A 24,571-nucleotide genomic window follows, 5' to 3' on the forward strand; every position below is an offset into this window, starting at 1 on the left:
ACAGTTTTTCTCGATTGCTAAAACACATTTCTTGAAACTATGCCTCATATTCTCACAACAGTAAACACAAATCCATAACATCTCACTCAATTTCCCAAACATCCTATTTCCAGGTCAAAATGAAGCTCTACACTCAAAACTATTCACTCTTGCTGAAAAACCAAACTTTGCCCTCAGACATCAAACACAAGCCCTCAAAACACACACACTACAACAGAGTTTTGCACACTGGTACAATTAATTCAAAACAATAGTTCCAAAACAATTAGGTTGCTTATGGTTCTCCCCTTCAAAAACCTTTTCACATGATAAACACAAAAGACGCAACCAATGTATGTACAGTGGCACATTTTTATTCATGTACTATACAGTACAACACACACCAAAAAACATTATTCCACCTCAGCATCTTGTCTTTGGTCTGGGTCAGGCCAGGGAATCTCATCCACATCACAGGCTATATTGGCCCTAGCCAGGCAGCGGGGGTAAAATCCTCTTGCATGCCTGATCCACCCCTGGCATGCATCTACTGATATGTCTAGGCAGGCCTCTTCCATGGCCTGAAGGAGGTGAACACGGACATAAGGTTCTCGGTCATACACTTTCCACCGCCATGCCGAAAATAACTCCTCTATCGGGTTTAGAAAGGGAGAGTATGCAGGCAGAAAGATATTAGAAAACCTTGGGTTATTGGTAAACCAGTCACGAACCAGAGCAGCGCGATGGAAGCTGACGTTATCCCACACAACAACGTAGTGAGGCTGCTCTGGCTGTGCTGGTTCCCTGTAGTCCAGCTGGAACATATGTTGTCTTAAACCATCAAGAAAAGCAAGGAGAAGCATAGTGTTATAGGGTCCTAGTACGCCATGGCGGTGGAGTACCCCTCGTTGGCTGATGGCTGCGCACATAGTGACATTCCCTCCACGCTGACCAGGGACATTTACAATAGCCCGATGGCCAATTATGTTCCTCCCCCTTTTCCTTCTTTTGGTCAGGTTAAAACCTGCCTCATCCACAAAGATTATTTCATGGGGAACAGGCCGTCCTTCAATCTCAAAGATTCTCTGCAAAACACATAACACAGTAGAGTCAATCGGTACCCTGAACCACAGTTCAAGAGTGCTGAAATGGCAGCATAAACTGCCATGCTGTGATGGTACACAATACTTTATACAGTATCAAAACTCATACCTGAACATATTCCACACGTTGGTTTTTCACTCTGTCAGAGTTTCGTTCGAAAGGGACTCGGTATGCCTGTTTCATCCGGAATTGATTCTTTCGGAGGATGCGGTCAATTGTGGAGAGGCTGATGGCATTTATGCCTCGAAAAAGATGATCATCCTCAATCACTCTCCTTTGAATCTCTTGCAGGCGGATTACATTATTTGCAATTACCATGTTTACAAGTTCCCTCTCTTGCTCCTCCGACAAAAGCCTTAACCTGCCTCCACCAGGTGGTCGTCTCTGTGTCCTACAAAAATAGAAGCACTCATTACTGTAACTGTCACACATTCTTTTTACAGGAAAATAATGGAAACATACTGAAACTCAAGAAACATAAGTTCAGTAACTTAAAAGTTACTGTACAAAGCAGTCTTACTGCAAGTACACCTACCTGTTTTCCTCCCTGAAGGTTCTGATGATGGAGGCAACAGTGAAGCGACTCAAATTTGGTTGTACTCGTTGCCCAGCCTCCCTCATGGACAAGGACATGGTCAACTAAAGTGGCTCGAATTTCATCCGAGACTGACTGTCTTCTTGCCCTTGCTCTTCCCCTTCCTTGTCGCCGTCGTTCTCCACCTCCACCTCCTTCACCACGTCCTCCTCCTCCTCCACCTCTCCCTCCTCCTCCACCACCTTCCTGTTGTCCTAGACCACCTCCTCCTCCTCTTTCACCACGTCCTCTTCCTCCACCTCCTCCTCCTCTTTCACCACGTCCTCCTCTTTCACCATGTCCTCTTCCTCCACCACGTCCTCCTCCTTCACCACGTCCTCTTTCTCCACCACGTCCTCCTCTTTCACCACGTCCTCCTCTTTCACCATGTCCTCTTCCTCCACCACGTCCTCCTCCTTCACCACGTCCTCTTTCTCCACCACGTCCTCTTCCTTTGCATCTCTTTGGATCCATTGTTTCAAACCTGAATGAGCTGACTTTGGCCCTTTTATCTATCCATCGCAGGTTCTGATTGGTGTGTGATAAATTTTGACTCCTAGTGTTTCCACCTGGTTAATTGTGTGCTAATTGAGCTCAAGCTATGCTGACTTAAGTTAACATTATTGCATGCTAGTGCTTTCTAAATGACTACATGGTGTAAGCACTGAAAAATGTAGGGATTTGTGTGTAGAGTTTTGCAGTAACAGTTCACCAAATTTGACTCATGTGTCAAAGCAGGGAATAGTGTTTATAGTTCAGGGAAATGGGTGAGCTTTTTGAAAAATAGCGTTACGGTTTTGAAATTTTAGTTTAAAAGCCTGGTTATAGTGTTTAAGCAATCGAGAAAAACTGTAAAGTTTTACTTTAATGTCTCTTGGCACGTTTGTCTTTGCATAATGTCGCATTAGTTTCCCTGGTGTTTCCAACATTGGCGGTGCCAGCAGCGGCGTTCCTTCCTTGCAGGTTAGCGTCCACACGCCTCTCCTGTGGGGTCGTTTTATGGGCTCAAAATGTGGTCATAAATATTTTGTACTTGTAAAAAAGATTTGTGTGTGTAAAAAGAATTTGTGTGTGTAAAAAAGATTTGTGTGTGTAAAAAAGATTTGTATGTGTAAAAAAGATTTGTATGTGTAAAAAGAATTTGTGTGTGTGTGTAAAAAGAATTTGTGTGTGTAAAAAAGATTTGTGTGTGTAAAAAAGATTTGTATGTGTAAAAAAGATTTGTATGTGTAAAAAGAATTTGTGTGTGTAAAAAAGATTTGTGTGTGTAAAAAGAATTTGTGTATGTAAAAAAGATTTGTGTGTGTAAAAAGAATTTGTGTGTGTAAAAAAGATTTGTGTGTGTAAAAAGAATTTGTGTATGTAAAAAAGATTTGTGTGTGTAAAAAGAATTTGTGTGTGTAAAAAAGATTTGTGTGTGGACTTAGAAAAAAAACCCTGCAAGTTACAAGTACGGATTTTTGACCCTATTTTTCTTCCCTTCAGCTGATTGGTCAATGTCATGTCAATCACAAATGTAACTATCCAATCAGAGAACAGATAGGTTTGGCTTTTTTTGAACTGCAGGTCTTTGAAGGGAATAAATGCCCTTTTACATGCCAACCCAGCGTTTTCCTTCATCACCACGAAGGAAAACAGTCTGTGGTCGTCCGAGTTTGGTGATTTTTGTGTCACAGGTCTACGTGTTTAATACAGGGACTTCCACAGCCTTTTCAACAGCGCTGCGGACCGCGGGGTGGGGGCGGGCAGTGTTTTGGAAATGACACGTCTTCATTACAAAGCTTTCTTAGTTATGAATTAGCATACATGTTTTTATTGAACATTTGAAGAACTAGCAAAAAAAACAGAAACTCTTGTAGAGGACATAAAGTCAGAGATAGAAAAGATGCACCTGCTCCGGAGCAGGTGCATCTAGTACAGGTAGAGCTGCTGCAAAAACCCACAGAGCCCAGCAGCCAGCAACAAATTCTGGATCCTTGGCTTTTAGTTAGCATTAGCAGCGTATCCTGCGTCCGATGTGAAAGGACTTTTATGCTGCGCGCTGTGACTCACAGCAATGGTCCTGGGTCAGCCCTGACTTTGTGTTAAACTAATCCTAAAGTAATGATGTTATTTCTAACCACTGATATACCACAACTTTATCCTTTCAACAGCTACTGAAAGTTAGGGGACCTAGCTGCTATCGGATATTTATATAGCGATCCTCCAGCTTCAAACTGTATCACCCTTCAAGGACCTGCAGTTCAAAACAGCGCCCCTCCGACAGCTAAACCCATCTGTCCTCTGATTGGATTGTTACATTTGTGATTGACATGACATTGACCAATCAGATGAAGGGAAGAAAAATAGGGTCAAAAATCCGTACTTGTAACTTGCAGGGGTTTTTTTTCTAAGTCCACACACAAATCTTTTTTACACATACAAATCTTTTTTACACATACAAATCTTTTTTACGCACACACAAATCTTTTTTACAAGTACAAAATATTTATGACCACATTTTGAGCCCATATCGTTTGGTTAATTGGCTGTCCCGTGTGTCCCGCCTCTCACCCAGTGATGGCTGGAATAATGCTGCATTCCAGATACAGAAGTGGGAAGTTGGCAAATGGAGGAAAAACAGGATTTATTTTTGCTTCTTATCAAGATAGAAACACTCATGTTTCACAGTGTTTTACCTGTTTTTGTGCCTAAAATCTGCAGAACTGGAGCCCAGTCAGTGACCTGAGCACAGCTTTGTTTACGTACGTGTTGGATTGATAACTGCTCCAACTGTCCAACTTGGAAATCCGAGGAGGCGTTCCAGATGAAATACTAACTTAATCTGGAACTCTCCATGGGGGGCGGGGCTTTAAATAAACAATGCACTATTTTCCCCCGAATCCTCATCCAGCAGAACCTCGCTGAGCACGATGGCGATGACGCTGCCTGGATTTCTTATAAATCTTAAGAAGCTTCTATCAGATGTTTAATCATTGATGAATGTGCATCAAAATGGATTCATCATATCATCAGTAACCAACACCTTCCCCACGCTCTGACCCCGGGCTCGTCTTCTGTCCGGGATTCCTTCCGGGTGAAAGTATTTTCTGCAGCGGCCGAACGAGGACGAGCAGCTGTTTATATTCACACAAACAGAAGGAGTGAACTTTAGATAAATGATCTTTAATTAATGTTCAGTTTATTGTTAAACTATTTGTCATTACGTCACAACAACAGTCAGCTCAGCGTGTCCCACAACACTAATGTCCCAGTCTACTCTGAAACACGGATCACGTTCGGTCAGAGAGTCAGAGCTGCTGCGACTCATGGACGTGTGAAACCACGACTTCTGTTTTATCCCAACTAGGAAGGGCAGCAAATCTGCAGGCAGCTTGTTGCACTGGTCCTGTACGTCTCCTCCGTGGCTGAGGAACAGTCTTCGTCTGCTCCTGCACATCTGACGTGTTCTGGATATTTAACCTTTTGTATCTGCTGTTTATGTTTGCAGTTTCTTTTTTTCTGTGTTTGGTTCATTTGCATCAGAATTGTTCTAATTCTGTGTTTGCAGTTTAAAGAAGAAGTTGGTTTTCAGTTTGTGCTCGCGGATGTGGGTGTGCGTTCAAGGCTCGTTGCTTTCTTAAGGGGAAATAGACGCTAATTACGAGAGGCTCCCGTGGCTACAGCTTACAGGTGCTCACATCAGCGAACACAAAATGGAGATTGTCATTGTCGCTAATTAGGACTTTAACACACTTGACTTGCTGTAATGTGGAGGTACAGATGTAATAACCTGAGGTGGTGGCGCAGCTCGCTCTCCCGGGGCGGCGAATATTGCCGCCAGTGTCTCTTGGATCCGTGGATGGTGTTCTTTGGTGCTGATGTCTTGACGTATATTTGAGGGAACTCCAAAATAATCTCACGTGGACGTTTGTAAACGAACGCTCATAAATTTAAGTGCTCGAGTTCATGTTTTTAACCGAAAACACCAAACTTAACCCAGTCTGACAATTAAGCAACAGAAGAAGTCAAAAGTGTGTTTAATCACCACCCAAATTATTTTGTGACTAAAAGCTGGCTCCTCTGTTACTGTTATATAAACTTTTAAAGGCTCTGACTATGTTTGTCATACGCTTCGTTTTTATGAGTTAACTTTCTGCAGCAGGGTCCTACTCCAGGCATCATTAACCCTGACCCTGTTTAACTGAAAAACATCATCAACATCAGCTAGTGTCCAAAATTATAATCACATCATATAAGAAAAAAACATGCACATATTTCAAAACAGGAAGCTGTCGCAGCAAAATGTGAAAGAGTCACAAACAACGAATCCGGTTTTCCACGGACACGATTTTCAGGATTTCTCACGACAGTCATCGTAACTTTGTATTTAACATCATATCTGCAGCGCATACAGTATGTTGTCCAGATAAAGTGTGAGAACGCCACCAAGCAAGCAAGAAAATCCATCTTTAAAAGAAGCAGCAGCCTTTTTTCAGCTCATATCACCATATTTAATAAACTGTAGCAATATATTCAATAATGATGCAGATTAAGTGTGAACATGTGTAACATGTACGACTTGATTCACTCCAACATAAACATTTCCGATCTCTGAATCAGGATGTTGTTGCGGTTTAATGAGGAAAATATTTATTTTGCACATGGATACATGAAAAACTGTGTTCACGGAGCACAAATCAGTAGATTAGAGGTCACGTCTGCTGTGAGACCAACGAAACTTTGCGTTATCCTTTGTGCATCAGTGGAAAAATCCCCGTAAAATACTGCGAGTCGCAGACTGACTGAGAACTTCATGGTAGGAAAGTATTTTATGATTAAAATAGAGACACACAGTCACTCGAAGGCTCAAAGCTTTCATCTGCTGACGTCAGTAGTTGGGTAGGAACAGCATTAATGAGATTAATGATCGTAGGAATCAACTGTGTTGTTAATGGATATTTTCCTTAAATCAATCCAGATCTATTACACGTGTTATTTCAGCTGCAGCGTCACAGCCAGCGTCCATAAAGCACAACGAACCTGTGAAAATAAGGATTTTTTTTTCCACAAGCTTTCATGTGAATTATCGTTTTATTCAGATTACACCTCTACACTCCACACGAGCCTTAAAGTGTGCTGAGAAAAACATCTGAGAGCTGCTGAAGTTTGAAGTGCATTCTCTAAATGCCAAGTGGAAACTCCACCCGGGGCAAGGCTAACTGAGGCAAAGCGAGAACCTTCAGCCAAATATTCACGATTATCTCCCAACTTAATGACTCTGAGTGATAAATATTCAAAGACTAGAGAGAGCAGAAAGCGTTGCTGGTTATTTACAGGAAATTAGAGGTTTTAGGTGAATAAACAGAGGCTCCACAACTCCGCGCATAAATAATGCAAAGATTTGCTTCACTCCAAACACCTCTCCACGCCGGCCTGTGTAAGCTTCCTGGATGAAATGATCGGTTTTTCGTGCAGGGCGGTGATGCGGTGTCACGGGAACCGAAGAAAATTCAAAGTACAAATTAAACCATTTGCGCCAATTAAACATCTCATCGAAGTTTCTCACCTGTGGCACGCCACAAAAAGATGGCACTGCGTTCTGGGATGTTTCTGCAGTAAAGGTCTCTGACCCAGCGATCCTACTGAGCCAGATCAAACCAGTATAACAGACTTCTTGCACACAAGCTTCACGCGGTGCAGAAACCACACGATAGAGAAAAGTCAGGTGATTACGTTTTATTCAGATGGTAGATAAAAGCTGGACGTAGGCACCCTGGCATTGTTTCGACCACCTCCGTGTTGGTTTTTTGGAGCCATATTTGGATGAGAGTGTAGAGGTCAAAGCTTGTGTCTGCAACTCACAGAACACGCGTGCGCTAAACCTGAGCCAAAATGGAGCTCAGGCGTTGTGAACGGTATGTCAGCTTCACGCCGGTACAGCCTACAGTCAAATTATTTAAGGCCCGTTCACGCTCACGAGCTTCAGGTGGTGACCGAATGAACGAGATCATTCAGCAAAGGATGGCTGAGCTCTCAGAGATAGGTGAGAACAACACGGATGATTGGACGGGTTTACGCGCAGTGTGGAAAACACTCGGCTGTTCACAGTGAAACACAGTTTATGACTGTTCATCAAAAGCATTTATGTGTTTGTTCAAATATGCAAGACAGCATTAAAAAGAGAAAACCTTCATATTTTCTTTCATTTATGGGCAGCGAGTATATAAAATAATTACCTAATGCTCTCTAAAGTTCCTTCAAACTGCATTCTCCACACTGGCCAGCAGGTGGTCATCAGCCTCTCAGTGCTCACCTGACCTCTGACCTCAGCAAACACTTTCCTGATGCGTTTATGGTCCGAATTAAAGACGGTGTTTATTTTGGAAATGACGGCTCAGAACCCAGAGCGATGGTGACGTGTGACCTGTCAGCGTAGGCTTGTGGTGGGCGGACCACTGTTTTTGACTGCTAAGCCTTTACAGCTGTGCTGCGCTTTGAGGTGAAATGCAGAGTCATCAAAGTGTCTGATTTCAAGTCGTTTAGCTCACGTCTAAAGAAGACTTGATTTCCTTGATTTTGCTTCTACTGACTGGTCCAATCAGAAGAAAGTGGACATAAAGGGGGAGGAGCTACAGCTGCTTATTTCAGAGGGAGGACTGAGGAGTCGTACCAAGGCTCAGCATGAGATAACGAAGGATTGTTTTGAGCTGTAAATCATGCAAAGCTGCCCTAAGAGGAGCATGAGGCTAAAAGTGTGGAGCTGGAAATGAGCAGAGCATACTTTTATCCCCCCAAACATCTCACGTGCTTCAATGTGCTGGAGTAAAAAAGTGCTTTCAAATAAAACTACTGATGAAAGGAAAACTGATTTCACATTTCTGTTTTTCTCTCCTGGCCTGCAGACGCAGGGACCTTCTTTCAGTGAATCTGCAACCACAGAAGCACTTTGTGAACTCCATGTGTTGCACATTTGACTAAAAACACTTGTCAGCTCTTTTCCGCAGCCGTGAGATTGCTTCCTAATAATATGGTTTATGGGGCCAGTTTCTGCGGGCCCCTGTTGGATGTTTCCATTTTAAACTTATCATTAGAGCCGGCTCTGTCCACATTTACTATCTTGCAGCGAAGTGTGTGTTTAAGCGTCAGTGTTTCCAGCAGGACCGCATGACTCGGGGATGCACTTCGGCACAGGGAAAGGAGGTGGGGGGAGGGGAGAGAGCAGCAGCTGTACGACGCAGAGGAGACGATGCTGTCGGCTCCTCGCACTTCCAGCAGGTTGCAGTTAAAATTAAATCAGGGCGTGCACATCAGGTTCTGACCGAAACACTGGAATTCATGTGTCACGCTCTGCTTTCATGTTCAGTGTGTTATTAAAGGATCAACCAATGTGGATGCTCGCTGAGAGCGCTTGGCTTTATGCCTCCGCAGTAGAAACTTACACTCCTGCACAAAAACTTCCCGACCACAATGACATTACTTAGAAGCTCTGAGGCAGCAGGAAGCCCGAGACTCTGCTGGATTCTCAGAAACAGTTTCACAACGTTTCCCTGCGATAGCTGCAAAGTCCACTTCCTCTCATCATGGAACAAAATAGCAGCCGAACAGTTGCTGTGTGTCGGTGATTTTTTGGTGCGACTGCATTTATAAAGCAGCCCTACTTTGACCTGAGGCTCGACTTAAGAAGAAGAAAGTTATCAGCTGAGGTTTAGGTCAGGTCCGTCGGTCAGTGTTGTGCCTCTCACTCCCATCTCATCCAATATGGATGCTAAGCCTTTAAAGCCGCCAGGGCTTATCTTTATATTTTTACCTGCTGTAGTGCTATTTCAAGAGGCTATGTATCAATACAACCGTTATATACCAAGTTTTAATAATATCTATGCATTAAGCCCATAGTAACTACACAAATTGCAAAAAAGTGCAATAAACTACAAAAAAATTGAAAATCGTTTTATTTACACATATTTCTAGTTTCAGAGGTTTAAACTGCATCCATCAAAACTGCAGATGCAAAAAAAGTTGCACAAAATAGTTTCCAACCACAGAAAGTTTATTCTGAGTGTTTTCATAGTTTCATTTTTGAGATGCACTCATTTTTATAAGCTGCGGAAAAAATGAAAATAAATATTTTTGCGCACAATTTGCAAAAAAACAGCAACAAAATAAACTATTTCCAACAACAGAGCAGAAAATGTACAGAAAGGCATAAAGTCACACATGACGCACAAAAACCAGTAAACCTTTGAAAGGCCTTGTAGGGAAAAAAACTACGTTTCCCACGAAATGACATCACTTCCTGTTTTCGCAGGTAACGGCAGACATACGATAGTTCGCGCTGATGTTTATTCCAAGTAGGAAGTGCTAAGAACAGCTGATCGGATCATGTTTCTGGACTGTTCGTTGACAGCAAAGCCAGTTGTGGAAGGAAACGGCGACCTGGGACAAGCTGAGCAGTGTTACATAAGTACGTCTCCTCCATTTTCATGTGCAAGAAAATGGTTGCGCTAGCTTAGTGGTGCCAATTCTACCGGGATTTAAAAATAGCTATGCTAAACGGAGCGCGCATGCTCCGATGGGCTTAAAACGGTTAAGGAGGCCTGGCTGTAACGCGTCATCGTTTTTCAACATGCATCATTTGGCAGAGTTTACTATTTTTTCAACCACATTTACACGTGTTACATATAACACTGTTACAGTGACAGCAACAAACATCAAAAGCAGCATTTTTAATGTCTCTTTGCTATTTGGGCTGATTGGGACCTGATGACTGTAAAAACAAAGAATTACCTGATTTTTTAAATTCTTTTTTTACCTGATTGTTGTTTGTGAGAAAAATGAGATCCACATATGAGGACATTCGCTCCAAATGTGGATAGAACAGTAGCAATAACGTCCTCATAAGTGGATATCGGGCCCTTGTAGAGAACAATTTAGTATTTTGGTCTGAACAACCCAGAATGTGATGCCCACATATGTGGACGCCAGGTCCTAGGAGGCTAACAGAGTCACACGGGAATACGAATCAGAATCGGCATACTTTATTAATCCCTAAGGAAATTATGTAAAAAAGACAAGATAAAGATTAAATAAAAGCTCTCCAGGCAGCGCCTCCTTCAGAACGACCCGTTCTTTCACAGGTGTTTGTAAAGGCAGACTGAGTGGCCAGGTGCTGGATTTTATACACCTGTAGCAATGGGACGAACACAACTGACCGCAGAGAATAACAGACTTTTTGTCATGTGGGTAACACATCCGCCTTACACGTGAAACATCCCCAGTTTGTTTCCAGGAGGAGACACAGATGGAGGTCACGAGCTGGTGTGACTCCAGTGCCAGTTCATGGCCTGGATAAATGGGAACGCCATGTCAGGAAGTGCATCTGGTGTTAATCTGTGCCAAATCAGTCATGCAGATCCATCCACTGTGGTGAACCCTTGGAAAATAAGCGAGCAGCCAAGAGTACCTGTGTGATAAATGGTCGGTTTCTTATGCAACACCAGATTTTAGGTTACTGTGCTCCATCGCGACCTACAGATTAACGCCAACCTCACAAACATGAGAAACCACACCGCACATCCACAGCAAGCAACATCTCAACACAACGCAGCCACAGCAGCCACAGCAGCCGCAGCCGAAGCAGCAGCCGCAGCCGCACGACTAAATCAGGGACTCAAACATTCATGTTTGGAGTGTGCCATGATCGGAGTGACCTCATTCTGGGATTGCTTCACTGTGTGTTAAATGAAGATGATGCACTTGATGCTACATGACTTCAGATGAGTTACTGAGTTATGAGCAGATGGCTGACACAGAGTGAACTGAGAAGGAAAAAAATGTTGGATTACTTAAAAGTCGCAGCAAACATTTCATCACTGACCGTCTTTTCTCAACAACTAGATTTGGTTGAAAATTTGTTCCAGAATGAAATTTGACTGTTCACTGGACCTCCTCAGACTTTCTGGCTACGTTTGTGTAAAAGAATGTTCTCTGATAATGTCGTCTATCAGTTAGAGATGAATAAAAAAATTTCACTTGTGAGAAGTGAAAGAAACTCATGAAAAGCTGAGACCACTCTCAGATACTCAAACCGATATCCTCGAACTCTGGACCTCGTCTTTTATTCTTCCAAGCTGAGAACCAGAAAGAATTTACAGCTATTTAAATGCAAATGGCATTAAAATATTTGTTATATTGATAAAACGGACACCTGATGACAGAAGTCTGAGCACATGGAGTGTCTGTCAGATCCTGCTGTATTAAATACAAACAGACACATGACCTTTCCCCTCTGAGTGAGAGACGTCCGTCTGAACCGCTGTCGCACAAGGACGTGACATCAGCACGCGCGGAGCTCTTTGGACCGAGGGGGCGGGGTTTGAACCGTTTTCTGGAACTGACCTGGAGCTTGTTGTTAGTACTTCTTCCTCCTGGCGCTGTCCCAGGACCCAAAGGTTGAGAAACCAGCCTTTATTTCCGCCCTCCTCCCAGGTCGGCTGGCGGTTGGTTAATGTGTAATTAGAACCAGATTTAATGGGAGAAATGATTATCCCAGCAGCTGATTAATGATTTACATCCCCCGGCCTCGTCTTCCCGGGTACGATGATTCCGTGTTTTTCCTTCTTTTGTATCTGGCTGTGAGAGTTTTTGATTCTTGGACATCTTTTAAAATTATTTTTAAAACATTCTTATATTTGTGATATAAAATCACCGACTGTTGTGCCTCTTTCTGGACATTATTAAACCAGTGAGGAACCAAAGCAAATGACCACAGGTGCACACAGAACCCGGGGCCTTCGTTAGTTTAATTTCCCCGACCTTTTTCCCAGTTTAACAAAACGTTTAAATAAATTAAGCCACGAATCAGCACATATCTGAATCTGACCAAACACCTGCTGAAAGTGACTGTTGTCTCTCAATCAGCTGATCGATCAGCGAGTCTGTAAAATGATTTTAGGGGACAATCAGCTGTTTCTTGTCTGTGACGTGAAACTTCAAGGATGTTCACTTTAAAATGACGGAGAAGCAGAAAACAGAAACTGTTGAGGATCTGAAGTAAGAAGACTTTGTAGGTGTTCTTCTCTTCAATGACTCACATTGTAGGCGATTAGCTGTCAGTTAACCAAGTGTATCATATTGAATACGAGGTTTTGAGGCGTCTGCATCATCAGTGTAAAAACCTGAATGAATCACAGCGTTCATTTTTAAGACTTAAACTCTACAAAAACACCAGATGTAGCAAAATGATATCAGATAAAACTCGTCTGTACAAACTTTTCTGAAATTTTCTGCCCTTTTTTTCCAGGTTAAGTTAGCAGGTCAGCACATTTTAAACCAGAGCGCTCTACAGTACAGTAAACGGGTCCCAAACGACCCAATGAGCTGACGGCTTTTTCACCAACTGGTTTTCTAAAATGCGACCACCTAGCTTTTTCAGATCTCTCAGTATGTCCCGCTTCATCAGTCCACCAAAGCCCACAGGAGCCAGATTACGGTCTGCACACCAGCAGATCTGCATAAGAATAGGTCGCACAGCTCTTCTAATTAGTGATAAGGCAGGCCGAGTCCCACCGTCAAAGCATATCCTCCATAATTAGGCTGCGGCGATAATCCCGCCACCTCCGAGCTTCTATCAGGGAGCAGAGAGGGGTCGGCCGCTCGGAAAACTATTACGACTCCGATCCACATCGACACGTGAAGGATGGACGAGAAGCAGACACCAACATCGATGTACCATTTTTATTGGACTTATATAGAAATACTTAAAAAAACATGAAGTAGCACCATTACTTTTTTTATCATGTATAACTTTAAATGTCAGAAAAATAAAACTCTTGATACATTTTCAAATCTTGTCTCAGCAAATATAATATTAGTATTTGACCATGAGGTTAAAGGCCCTTTATCATAAAATAAAATATACTTTGTTCTTAAACTTTGCTCAATAAAGTACATTTACGCTCAAGTAACTTCACCTACATATACATAAACAAGTGGTAAACAAATGTATTAAAATAGAAATACTAAAACTATAGTGGTGCAACAGAAGCCTGTAATTCCCACTGGAATCTAATTCATACAAATTTTAGAAAGCATAAACGGTTTCTTTGTGTTCAACTTACTAAGTTTTGTACATTTCAATGTTTCATAATAATATAGAATAAAATATGCTTTATATTACGGAATAAAAAATATGCTGGGTGAAGCAGATTTAAAAGACTTTTTTTGCTGAACCTATAAAAACTCCATCCCAACAGAATACTGTCAAATACACATTTTTGTGGACTCGGATTTGCTCCCACAGTCGTGTGATATTAAAATAATACAGTGATCAAATGCCGTAAGGCCGTACTAAAAAAATGAACAATATTTCAACCCAGCTACAAAAAAGTTCACTGAACTTAAATTAAAATATCTGTAAACATCTTTGCAATAAGAAATATAATCTTTCAAGTCAAAAAAGAATAAAATACTTCAATCTGTAGTAATGTCATTTAAAACTTTCAACTTGTGGAAATTGATTCTATACATATATATGTAGGATATGTTGTTGCTCTCCCTCCCTCGCGTGGTTTCTGACCTCGAGCTGCAGTATCTGTTAGGCCGGACGCCCTCCACGTTTCCCAGCCGCCGCCCCCCCTCACTACACTTGATCGGCAAACCTGGAAGGCTCGTCCCGCCGAAACGGTCTACAGGCGGACCCCCGTACCTCCGTCCTGACCCCAATGTCTCTCTTCGCTTCATAAATATAGTGTACAATTAACTAGAACTATTGATTACTATACTGTAATATTTAAAACATGCACTTAGATGTTGAAAATATTTCCCCAAGCTACAGTACGTTATTCACAACTAGCCCACGAAGGCTGTCTGTCCCTTCTTCTGGATACTGCAGCCTCTCTTACATACATATGTATATCTATGTACACTTTCCAGACTGACGATTGGCTGATCGTTAAAGCGGTATGAAGAGTCTGTTGTTGCTATTGTAGTCTGTCTCGCCGACGAGACAGTCCAAGAGTTTCACTTCTTATGAAAATATACGTATAGCCTGAGTGACGCCGGTGTGGCAGACGGGGCATTTGGGGTCGCTCCTCTCGCAGATCCGATTGGCACATTCCATGCAGAAGAGGTTGTGCCCGCAGGGAACCAGCGCCGCGATGACCTCGCTCTCGAAGCACACCGAACAATCGCGACTGCCTTTTCGGCTGGTACCCGAGGAGGTGGATGAGGAGGAAGAGGAGGACGACGACGAGGCCGAGGAGTCGCACGGGACCCCGGGGAGGTGGGGGCCCGGCAAGGACGCGATGGAGCCGGAGTAGCCGGGGAAACTGAGTGGGCCTCCGCCCGGGTCGCTGCGCACCCTGCGGGCTAACGGGTGCTCGGCAGGCCCGCCGTTGTGGCTGTGGAGAGGAGGCGACAGGCGAGGCTGCGGGGTGCAGCCGTTAACCCTCCTCTGACTCCCCGCGATCCCGTTGGCATTAGCCGAGCTGTTGGTGGGGAACATGGCTGAAGTGGAGGTGGGGGAGCTGCCTCCGGTGGAGGAGGGGGTCATGCGACTGTCGTACGGGGACCACAGGAGGCCTGGCGGGGCTGGTGTTGGGTCAAACCCTGGCGAGGAGTCAAAAGTCAGATCAGTGCAGTCGGGGGAGATGACGTCGCTTCCGTAAACAAACCCGTTGCCGTTGGTGTTGACGTTGATGTTGTTGTTATTGTTGTTGCCGTTGTTGTTGGTGGTGGCCGTGTAGCTGAGCGCGGGGCTGGGGGGGCTGTAGTCGGCCATGCGCGAGCTGTTGTTGCCGAAGTAGGAGTCCGTGGAGGCGCTGCCCAAGGAGGAGGAGGAGTCGTTGCGGTAGTTGGAGAAGGGTTTGCGCACAGAGGTGGGGGTCATCCCCGCGCTGGGCTTGGACCACAGGGTGGCGTGTCCGTGCAGGTCGAAGCCCACATCGGTGCCGTTGGCGTGGAAGTCGTTTTCGTCCTGGAGCTCGATCAGGCCTCCGGTCCTCATGGCGATGTGGGCTTCGATTTCTTCGCGTGCTCGGTCCACATTCTCCGGCATCCCCGTCACCTCAAACACCGGCTCCTTGTCCCGGCTCGGGGTCACGATGTAGGTGTGGGTCTGCTGCTGGATCCGCTTGATGGTGGCGCCCTTGGGCCCCACAACCAGCCCGACCACGCGGTAAGGCACCCGGACCTGGATGGTGGTCTGTCCAGGCAGGTTAGGCGGTCCGGGGACCGGGGTGCCGCTCCCGTTCAGGCTGGTGTTTTTGTTCCGGGAGGCTCGGATCATGGAGAAGTGCTCTGCAGCCGAGATGATCTCCCTCCTGGCCATGGCCACATCCTCCCTCCTGCCTGTCACCACGAAAACGGGCTCCTCGCCTCGCACCGGAGTCTTGATGTAGGTGTTGGTCTTTGCTCGCAGGGCTTTGATCTTGCAACCTGAGGCAAAGGAAGCAAAAGAAGAAAAGTGAGGACGTAGAACCTTGAAATGTGGCACATGTTCTCAGAACAGATGTTGCGTGCTTGTTGTTGTCTGTCAAAAAGTGCGAGCAGGTGAGGAACCCTTTTAGAGAAGAACAAATCCAAACCACGTGCCACCGCCACGAACATACAGCAGGACAGAAAGAACAGCGAGCAAGTCTCCTTCAGCAAAACACGAGGACGGCTGCTGCGAGACACGCTGGGGGAAAAGGGGCAAAGCTACGTAAAGACTTCATATCCTGGAAGCTGAGCTTTAACTCACATTCCAACGCCCTGAAGCACAGGCACACATCTTTATCATAAAAAAGACCAGCTGAGGAAACAGCCAGGGAAGAATGACATAATTAGCCAAGCGAAGCCAGCTGAGTGGGACAGGGTGATATAACCAGCAGAGGAAGGAGAGTCCAACTATACCGTAAACCAGTTTAAATCCCGAGTTAGCGTCAAACTGGTGCAGGTTAAATAAGGATAGTCTCTCGCATTAAAACAACACCCCCGGGTCACGGCTAGTCCACCATTTTTCCTCTCCGTGCTTCTAGCCTGACTTAACCCGACGCAGGGGGCTGGGTGATGGTGTTGGATGTAAACAAGCCTACTGCACAAATGTCGCACTGTGGCTGCTGTAAAGTGTCCTTACAGTTCCTTTTGTTTTTGTGGGAGCAGCAGCAGCAGCACAGGGAGGGGAAAAGATTCCGCATATGTAACCAAGCACCAGTCCCGCCCTGCAGCCCTACAGCTGGAAACACTGAGAGATCTGTGCAGCTATGGGCGTCTGAAGCCTGCGAGGCAAGGTAACATCGTGACCGCTGTCCTAATTCGATCCGATCACCATCACAGCCATTAAGCAAAGAATGTGTGAGGAAAACACACGCGCACACACACACAGTGACCTACAAACACCACATGATGATGATAATAACCTCTGTCCTGTCAGCGGTCATCGCCAGGCTTCACCCAAAACAGCTCGGATTTCATTTTAATTCTTCGAAACCAAACTCCGTTCATTTTGTCAAATACTTGAACAAACGCGTGCCTGCCTGCAGAGCACGCACGATAAACAGCACGACTTTGGTGTCTTTTCGGAGCTGCTTCCTGCTTCTCTTCAGTTCGGCAGCAGCACGGGCTGTTATTAATCTCAATAAGCACTTATTCCAAATGTCAACTTCTTGAATCTGTGCGCGCTGCCGCCCACCGCCGTGTATTTATAGAGAAGGAACAATGTATGACTAACTGGCGAGACAGAAACTGAAGCCCGGAGGGGAACAGGGAAGCCGAATTCACCAGCAGAGCTGCAAATGTAGCCAGAAAGCAAGAAAAGTGACACATGCGCGTCCTCCCACACGGGACACGGTGCTGTTTGGGTGCATGGCCGCGCTCAGCTGTGCTGCAAGACAAACACCAACCGTCTCACACACACAAACACACACCTTGTCTGCCCACGATCTCAGCCACATGCTCGGAGCTGGGCACCGGGACGCACTCCGTCATGTTGACGCTCTTCTTCCGGGGCTCCTGGCCGTTGTCGTACAGCGGGTTCTCGTCGTTGTCCAAGCCGAGAAGGGAGAGCTGGTCCAGGGCGATCTGCAGCGCTCTCTGGTCGTCCAGCGCGTCTCCCTGGACGCTGCTGTCGGCGAACAGCGAGCTGGGCATGTTTGCGGCTTCGCAGGGTTGCGGGTGGAAGGCAGAAAATAATACAGGAAGGAGGGCGAAGAAAGGAGAGGGGAAGAGAGGAGGAAGAAGAGGAGGAGGAGAGGGGAGAGGCACCGGAGCCGGTTCTCAAAGACAACTGGTCAGTGCAAAGAAACCAGTGCGGCTGAGGAGGGGAGGGAAAGCAGCGCAAAGGAGCCACAGTAAAACCATCCACCCCCTTTGGTTTCCAGGCCGAAGCTGGACGTCCCGGTTCGAGCCGAGCCGTGCTGCTGCAGGAAAACGCGTGTTTATTCCACAGCGGTAATAATCCGTGCTGGCTTCCCCTCAGCTCCTCTGTTGCTTCTGTCTGAGTCTTTGCAGAGCCAGACAGAGAGATGTGCGGGTGACGTCACCGCCTGGGCAGGGGCGATGCGGTGCCGCGGCTCGTTTGCATATCCGGGATCCGATTGGCTGCCCGCAATGACTGGGCGGGCCCGCTCGTACAGGCACGCCCACCTCTTTGTTCCCAGTCTTGCTCTTTGTCTCTTTCCCGGTTCGCGCTGCTCAGGCCGGCTGGCAGGAAGTGGAGCTGTTCACGCGTTCATCACGCATCACATGTGTTCTTTCCCCGAGGATCTCGGCCCTCTTCCACTCCAGTCAGCATTCTCGTTTTTTCTCTTTAATTTGACCACGCAATAATAATAAACTGTAAATGAAAGATGGACAAACACAGCCACCTATGATGTCATCATTTACCTCAGTGTTAACAGAGGCAACATAACTCTCTCACCTCGCATACATATGTGTGCAGCGTATGTATACAGTGCCTGAGTACTGTGTGTGTGCGTGTGTGTGTAAGACAGTGTGTGTGTGTGTGTGTGCGTGTGTGTGTGTGTGTGTGTGTGTGAGTGTGTGTGTGTGTTCATATTTTTGTGGGGACCAAAATCCTGGTCCCCACAAGTTTGAAGGCATTTTTGAGACTCAAAATGTTGTTTTGGGTTACAGTTAGTTATGGTTAGGTTTAGGTAACTAAACCTTAGGTAACTAAAGGTTAGTGTTAGTGTTAGATATTCATTTTTCAAGGTTACTGTTGGGGTAAGGGGCTAGCGAAAGCATTATGTCAATTAGATGTCCCCACAGGATATGAATACCCAACATGTGTGTGTGTTATCTGTTTGTTTATGTGGTTGAAATGCGGTTTCCAGGTGTGCACAGCCAACATCGTCATGTTTTCTCTGTGGTTCTGACCCGTTCCTCTTACTGTTTATCCACATTGTACAGAAACTGGCTGCAGTTCTGCCTGGGCACAGCAGGGGGGAGGGGGCACTGCTAATCCTCATTGTTTTGGAGTGAATAGAGCTAAAGAGCTAAAATAATTATTTCCATCTGTTTCTTGACAAAAAAAATCCACATTTATTTTAGTTATTGCAAATCCATCGTCAATACTTAACTGAAGTGAAATCAAATCGTCCTTGCAGTGAAGCTGATTTTGCCTCTGATGCCTCAAATAAAGATGGAGGATACTGTAAAAAGAAAGGTTTGTGGTCCATAATACTCACAGAAAGGTATTTTACTACATTAAAAACCTGAAATTAAGAAATGTGAAAGTAGAATGATTGTTCTCTATCAAAAACACAATGACGATTTAGTTCTGAGAGCTGCGTGCGCTCGAGCGCGCCCCCTGTGGAAGTTCACTGGTGTGTCAGGTAATCGTAGCGTCTGAGCCACAGGTGACCTGATTATAACAGGAGTCTTTGGAACTCACCAGTTTCTGCCTGATTTTACTGGTGACGGTTAAAATAACTGTTGGTTCTGCTCATCACGACGACGACACAGTTCACAGCATTAGCATCTATTTGAGTTTCTATTGTTGCAGCTTGGACATGGAGTCGGTGCGTGCAGGTTCAGCATGAGCGCTGAGGGTCTGGGCGTCCTCTTCAGCACTTCATCTTTGTAACAGAAAACACAAAAATGTGAATAAACTGGAGTGAGGCGCTCTGAGTTTCTCATTAATGTTTAACCCAAGAGAGTAACAATGGAAACAGTTTGGAGAGAGTAACCTGATTAGATATGCACGTCTTACCTGATCACTAATCAATGACAGTGATAACAGCTCTGATGTGCTCAGCACAGTTCAAACTTTGTCAATCATGCACATATTTTTACTTTGGGATTCTAATAATTTACATGCGGGTGACGAGTCGGAGTGAAGGCGATCAGTTTAAATTAGGAAAGCCTCCGCAGCACTTCACTGTGTGTCTAATGTACAAGAAAACACACATAAGAGCTGCGTCACCAAGTAGGAAATAGACTTATGCAGCCATCACGTACTTTTATACATTTTCGAGGAGTTTGGTCACAACCATATTTCTACATAGCAGATGTGTCTGTGAGGGTCGGGAGGCTGTATTAGTCACTCAGTCCCGTCACATCATCTGTGCTGCATCGTGTCAGCACGTGTCCCCAAACAGATACTGTAGCCTGAGCCTATGAGCAGCCCGTCATACATCAGGTTCATCAGAGACTGAACTCGCCTGTGTCTCAGCAGCATTTTACAGCGCGCTGTTACGCTGGTGTACGCTCATACTCAACTGTATTCTCTGAAGTTTAAATATTTGTGTCCTTTTTCTACTTTTTGAATAAACTCCAGTATAGAAACTGTATTTGGTAACATGAGATCAGTGCAGTGCTGAGACGGACACACGGGGAGCTTTTTGACCCCTGCCTCTTTCTTCAGTGCAGCGCGGCATCATGAAGCTGAAAGGTTAAGAGCACTGCCGGGCGATGAGGTGGGAGAGGCTGGAGGATGGTGGAGGCGGTGGACCGGTGGGTGGGGGCTGTTCGGTCAGGGGGCCTTTGACCAACACAAAGGGGATTTCAAGCCGATTCAAAAACCGTTGAGACCAGAAGCATTTTGCTTTGTCACTTCACTCCAGGAGCACAATGCCAATGCTAATGAGGAGGAGCCGGAGGAGGAGATGCGATGGGATCCTCTTGTTGATATTTGACACCTCAGCTTCCCCCTCACCGTTCATCTCGTCCCGATTTTCTTCTTTTCTACATTCAATAAATGCGTTTCATACTTTCTTAAATCCTCGAGTACATCTGTGCATCTGCACGTTTCCGATTTCGAGTCGAGCACACGTGCGCCATGCGTGATTTATCAAATGTCTCTTACATCATCCCTTCCTTTCTGGATCTGCGTCGCTAACTCATCCACCGAGTGCAGAATCAAATATTTATCTGTTTGTGGCTAAGCTGAGCTGTTGTATTTGAGTAAAAGGCCTGCATTGCTGCTGGCTGCACCTAACCCTGATATGTGGAGAGCATTCCAGAAACATGAAACCCTCCCCGCTCTGCTCCGCTCTGAAGCCTCCACTCTGTTCGTTGTAGAGAAATGACCCAGAGCAGCACTTCTTGCAGCTGCGTTTATCTACATTTCCCTCTCTGCTCGTGTTCATTCTTCTGTAAAATTCTCCCTAAGCTTTGCAGGTCCGAGGAAATAAAGTGCCACCGCACGGGCCTCAGTTTGCCCCGCTGCTCTTTCTTAAACCCAGACGGACAGCGATCGCAGCATCACGGCTGATCTTTGTTGTTGGGTATTAGGCGTTAGCCAGCTGCTGCTTAGGGGCGATTACCCGTATGCCTTTTAATGAGAGGAAGAAAAGCTTAGCCCACTTTAACCCGGAGAGCGACGGAGACAGACAGGGCTTAGCGATCGCTCTGCCAGTCACTGCACCGCGGCTGCAGGGCTGCAGACACAGACGCTGGGTCACAGTAAGCAGTAGGTCACAGGATACAGAGCAGCCTGTCGGCGCGCCGCTCCTCGCTCCGGCACCCTGACCTCACGTGTGCACGTACAGGACGTTAGCGAGGTAATGCAGATCACAGCGCTGTGCTAATAACAGACCCAGTGTGGCTGTTCCAGCTACAGTGTTCAACTCCACTCCACGGCCCTGAAAGTAAAGTCTTCTTCACCAGTGGCCTTCAAATCCACTCTCACACAATGCTAACCACGCCTAAAGCCTCCATGTTTGAACCACCATCAGAGGTCTACACACTTGTGACGAGCAGATATTTGAGCCACACAGACATCTTTATGTATCCGAGTAAATTCTTCTGTCTGTCTGGTAGAAATCAGCGGGGCCTGTGTTTGGGCAAGTCTTCAGATTAAAGCTGAAGAAGAAGAAGAAACTTCCAGCACCAAACTTCCATCTGTTTACTTCGGATGCCCTTCCCGACGGGGTCAAACCGGGGATCGCTCATTGTCAGGTGAATGTGTAAACCACTACACTGTGGAGCCTCCTGAAAGCTACGCCTTTGTAATCTTAGTCCTAATCTGTTTGGGGTGGATGACGATTGGCTGAGCCTGTCTCTGGGTGGAGGAGGTCACCTGCTGATGATATCAGTGACTCAGGTATTCACCTGAGCGTTCAAACTCCCAAATACCACAACAAGAGTTGAAGGATTACTCGGAGCATGCTGCACAATCGTCTGATCCACACGTTGGTGTTCTGGTCCCGTCGTGGTGACATGTTGCGTGCTCGCTACTCGTTTGAAAGGCTGATGTGCGACTGTATGCAGCAGCTGTTTGTGAGCTTTGACGGGAGACGCTGTGGCTGAATCTGCGATGCTGCTGCTCTGCGTGTCCATCGCGCTGCCGTTTAAACCCGACACGCTCAAACCTGCTGCATGTCATCAGCATCGTTAAAGCTCAGACACCGAGCAGTTTATTTTAATTAATAAACTGTATTTGTCGTTGTGAGGAAGAGACAGGGAAACGTCAGGCTTTCAAAACTAAATGATCAAGTTTATAAACAAAACAGGAGATCTTTAACATGCAAATCAATCAATTCATAATAATGGACTGATTTTACTTGCACTTGTCTCCTTACAGCTCAGTGTTGAAGTCTCTACTTTGTTGCCGTATAAAGACACGCCCATTTTTACTTTCTCCTCACCTTCACACTTTTACATTCTCAGCAGTACCGACAGAGGAGGACGGGTAAACACAGGCTTTAGTACAGAGACAACAGAAGAAGAAGGTCCGACACACCCTGTGTGATTACAGACTTTAGCACAGAGGAGGAGGGATACAAGGAAAGGTGAACACAAAGGTGGGAAATGAAACAGAAGCCAGGATCTCATCTGTAAAATAAACACGACCTAAAAAACAATCCAAGAATCAATATTTAAAAAATATAAAACACCAGAGAAGTGAAATATAATAACAGGAGCCAGAGATAATACCGAGCTGACAGGAGACGAGTGGAATAATATTAATAAAGGTGACAGAAACACCTTCGGTAAGCAAGAAGAGCAAAGAGCTCATCAACAAACGCTTCACTGAAGTGTGGCTGAAGCGGTGCGTGAGCCGCTGTAGGCCGTTGGATGATTGCACACCTGAAACCACTCCTGTAATCAAACACAGAGAGGAGGCCTGACGTTAACGTGGTGATGGCTGCATTTTATCCAAGCCCAAGCTTTTCACAAACCTACCAGCTACCCTTAACCACAAAGACACCCCAAACAGGACATGAACCGAGGTCTTCTCACACAGCTGCCACCCCTCCAGCCTCTTTATGCGTCTTTTATTTAGCAGCATTATTTCTTGGCATCCGGTCCTGAGATTCGAGGCATCGGTGCCAAAGCCGACCTGCTGAAATCATACAGTTAAAAGCATTTCAGCCCTTTTTCTTGGAACGTGGAATTTCTACTGAAGCCAAAGAGTCTGACCAATAAATTTAAAAAGCCATGCAGGTGGAGCGATACACAACTCATGGGTTGGGAGGTACAAAGTTAAACCCCGATGGGGGGCTTGCACAGCTGCTGCAGGATGTCAGGCTGGGCTGAAGGACAGCTGGATTAACCCTCCGTGGGTTCACCTGTAGAAGCTTTTGGAGCCTTGTTAAAACATGACATCTCATTTCATTGTTATGCAGACTGCGAGTCCTCTGAAGGGTTTACTTGAGAGTTTGGAGCACGGGTGCCCAATCCCGGTCCTCGAGAGCTACCGTCCTGCAGCTTTTAGATGCATCCTTGTTCCCACACACCCGAATCAAATGAACGGCTTGTTATCAGGCCTTTGCCAAACATGATGGCATGCTGAAGAGGTAATCAAACCATTTGATTCAGCTGTGTTGCAGTGGGGATGCATCTAAAAGCTGCAGGATAGTAGCTCTCGAGGACTGGGATTGGGCAGCCCTGGTTTGGAGGATGTTAACGCATGGATGGCTTTAAACCTTCTTAATATAAATGAACAGAAAACGGAGGTTTGGTCCCTGTGACCTTGTTAGAAATTGATATTTTATTTCATCTCCAGCTGCTTGCAAAAGTGAAGCCGTTCCTCTGTTTGAGAGGCTTTGAGAGATCTTTTTTGTGAGAATGTCTCATGACAGTGACGTAAGCGAGTGTGACGTTCGTGACAACAGCTGTGTGCAGATCAACAGTGGATCACATATCGAGTGCAGAGAGAGTATGAGCGTGCAGCGTTTAAAGCGTGGAAGTACTGATCTTACTTTGAGTTTGATTCCATAAAAAGTGACAAAAACATTAGTGTCCGCTGTGCGTGGGAAGAAAACTTCTTTTTACAGCGAAAAAACCCCTAAACTTCCAAACAAGCACCGAGTAGCTACGACGTAATGGGAAACTCACAGAGAAACTCGCGGATTCTTCCACTGACCGCGGCACACCTGCACCAGGGTAAACCTCCGCCTACCCCACTCCTGCTTTACAGGTGAAAATAGATCAACAGGACCGCTGAGTCTTTGACTTTATTTATTTTCTGCTGTTTTACTTGCATCTATTTGAAAGACTGAGTGTAAACAC

At 45.5% G+C, this 24,571-nt stretch overlaps 2 protein-coding genes across 2 annotated transcripts; both read right to left on the reverse strand.

Moving 5' to 3' along the window:
- Positions 1–377: 377 nt before the first annotated feature.
- LOC145428541 (uncharacterized) lies at positions 378–1,917 on the reverse strand. The gene is made up of 3 exons (XM_080300879.1): positions 1,619–1,917; positions 1,192–1,474; positions 378–1,064 (listed from the first exon to the last, which is right to left on the reverse strand). Exons 1-3 carry the CDS (start codon positions 1,714–1,716, stop codon positions 393–395), a joined length of 1,053 nt encoding a protein of 350 aa, XP_080157005.1. The 5' UTR covers positions 1,717–1,917; the 3' UTR covers positions 378–392.
- Positions 1,918–13,358: 11,441 nt separating this feature from the next.
- Positions 13,359–18,594, reverse strand: mex3b (mex-3 RNA binding family member B). Its single transcript, XM_026176920.2, has 2 exons — positions 17,542–18,594; positions 13,359–16,072 (listed from the first exon to the last, which is right to left on the reverse strand). The coding sequence occupies exons 1-2, from the start codon at positions 17,762–17,764 to the stop codon at positions 14,664–14,666; spliced, it is 1,632 nt and encodes a 543-aa protein (XP_026032705.2). The 5' UTR covers positions 17,765–18,594; the 3' UTR covers positions 13,359–14,663.
- Positions 18,595–24,571: the final 5,977 nt, after the last annotated feature.

The sequence above is a fragment of the Astatotilapia calliptera genome, chromosome 1, assembly GCF_964374335.1.
Source record: "Astatotilapia calliptera chromosome 1, fAstCal68.1, whole genome shotgun sequence".
NCBI lineage: Eukaryota > Metazoa > Chordata > Actinopteri > Cichliformes > Cichlidae > Astatotilapia > Astatotilapia calliptera.

Excerpts from the sequence above, each read along its gene's own strand:
- LOC145428541 (XM_080300879.1), bottom strand. The coding sequence starts at position 1,716 with ATGTCCTTGTCCATGAGGGAGGCTGGGCAACGAGTACAACCAAATTTG. Across the intron at positions 1,475-1,618 it reads ACCTTCAGGGAGGAAAACAG|GACACAGAGACGACCACCTG; the intron begins GTAGGTGTACTT and ends CTATTTTTGTAG. Across the intron at positions 1,065-1,191 it reads AACGTGTGGAATATGTTCAG|AGAATCTTTGAGATTGAAGG; the intron begins GTATGAGTTTTG and ends TGTGTTTTGCAG.
- mex3b (XM_026176920.2), bottom strand. The coding sequence starts at position 17,764 with ATGCCCAGCTCGCTGTTCGCCGACAGCAGCGTCCAGGGAGACGCGCTG. Across the intron at positions 16,073-17,541 it reads TGAGATCGTGGGCAGACAAG|GTTGCAAGATCAAAGCCCTG; the intron begins GTGTGTGTTTGT and ends CCTTTGCCTCAG.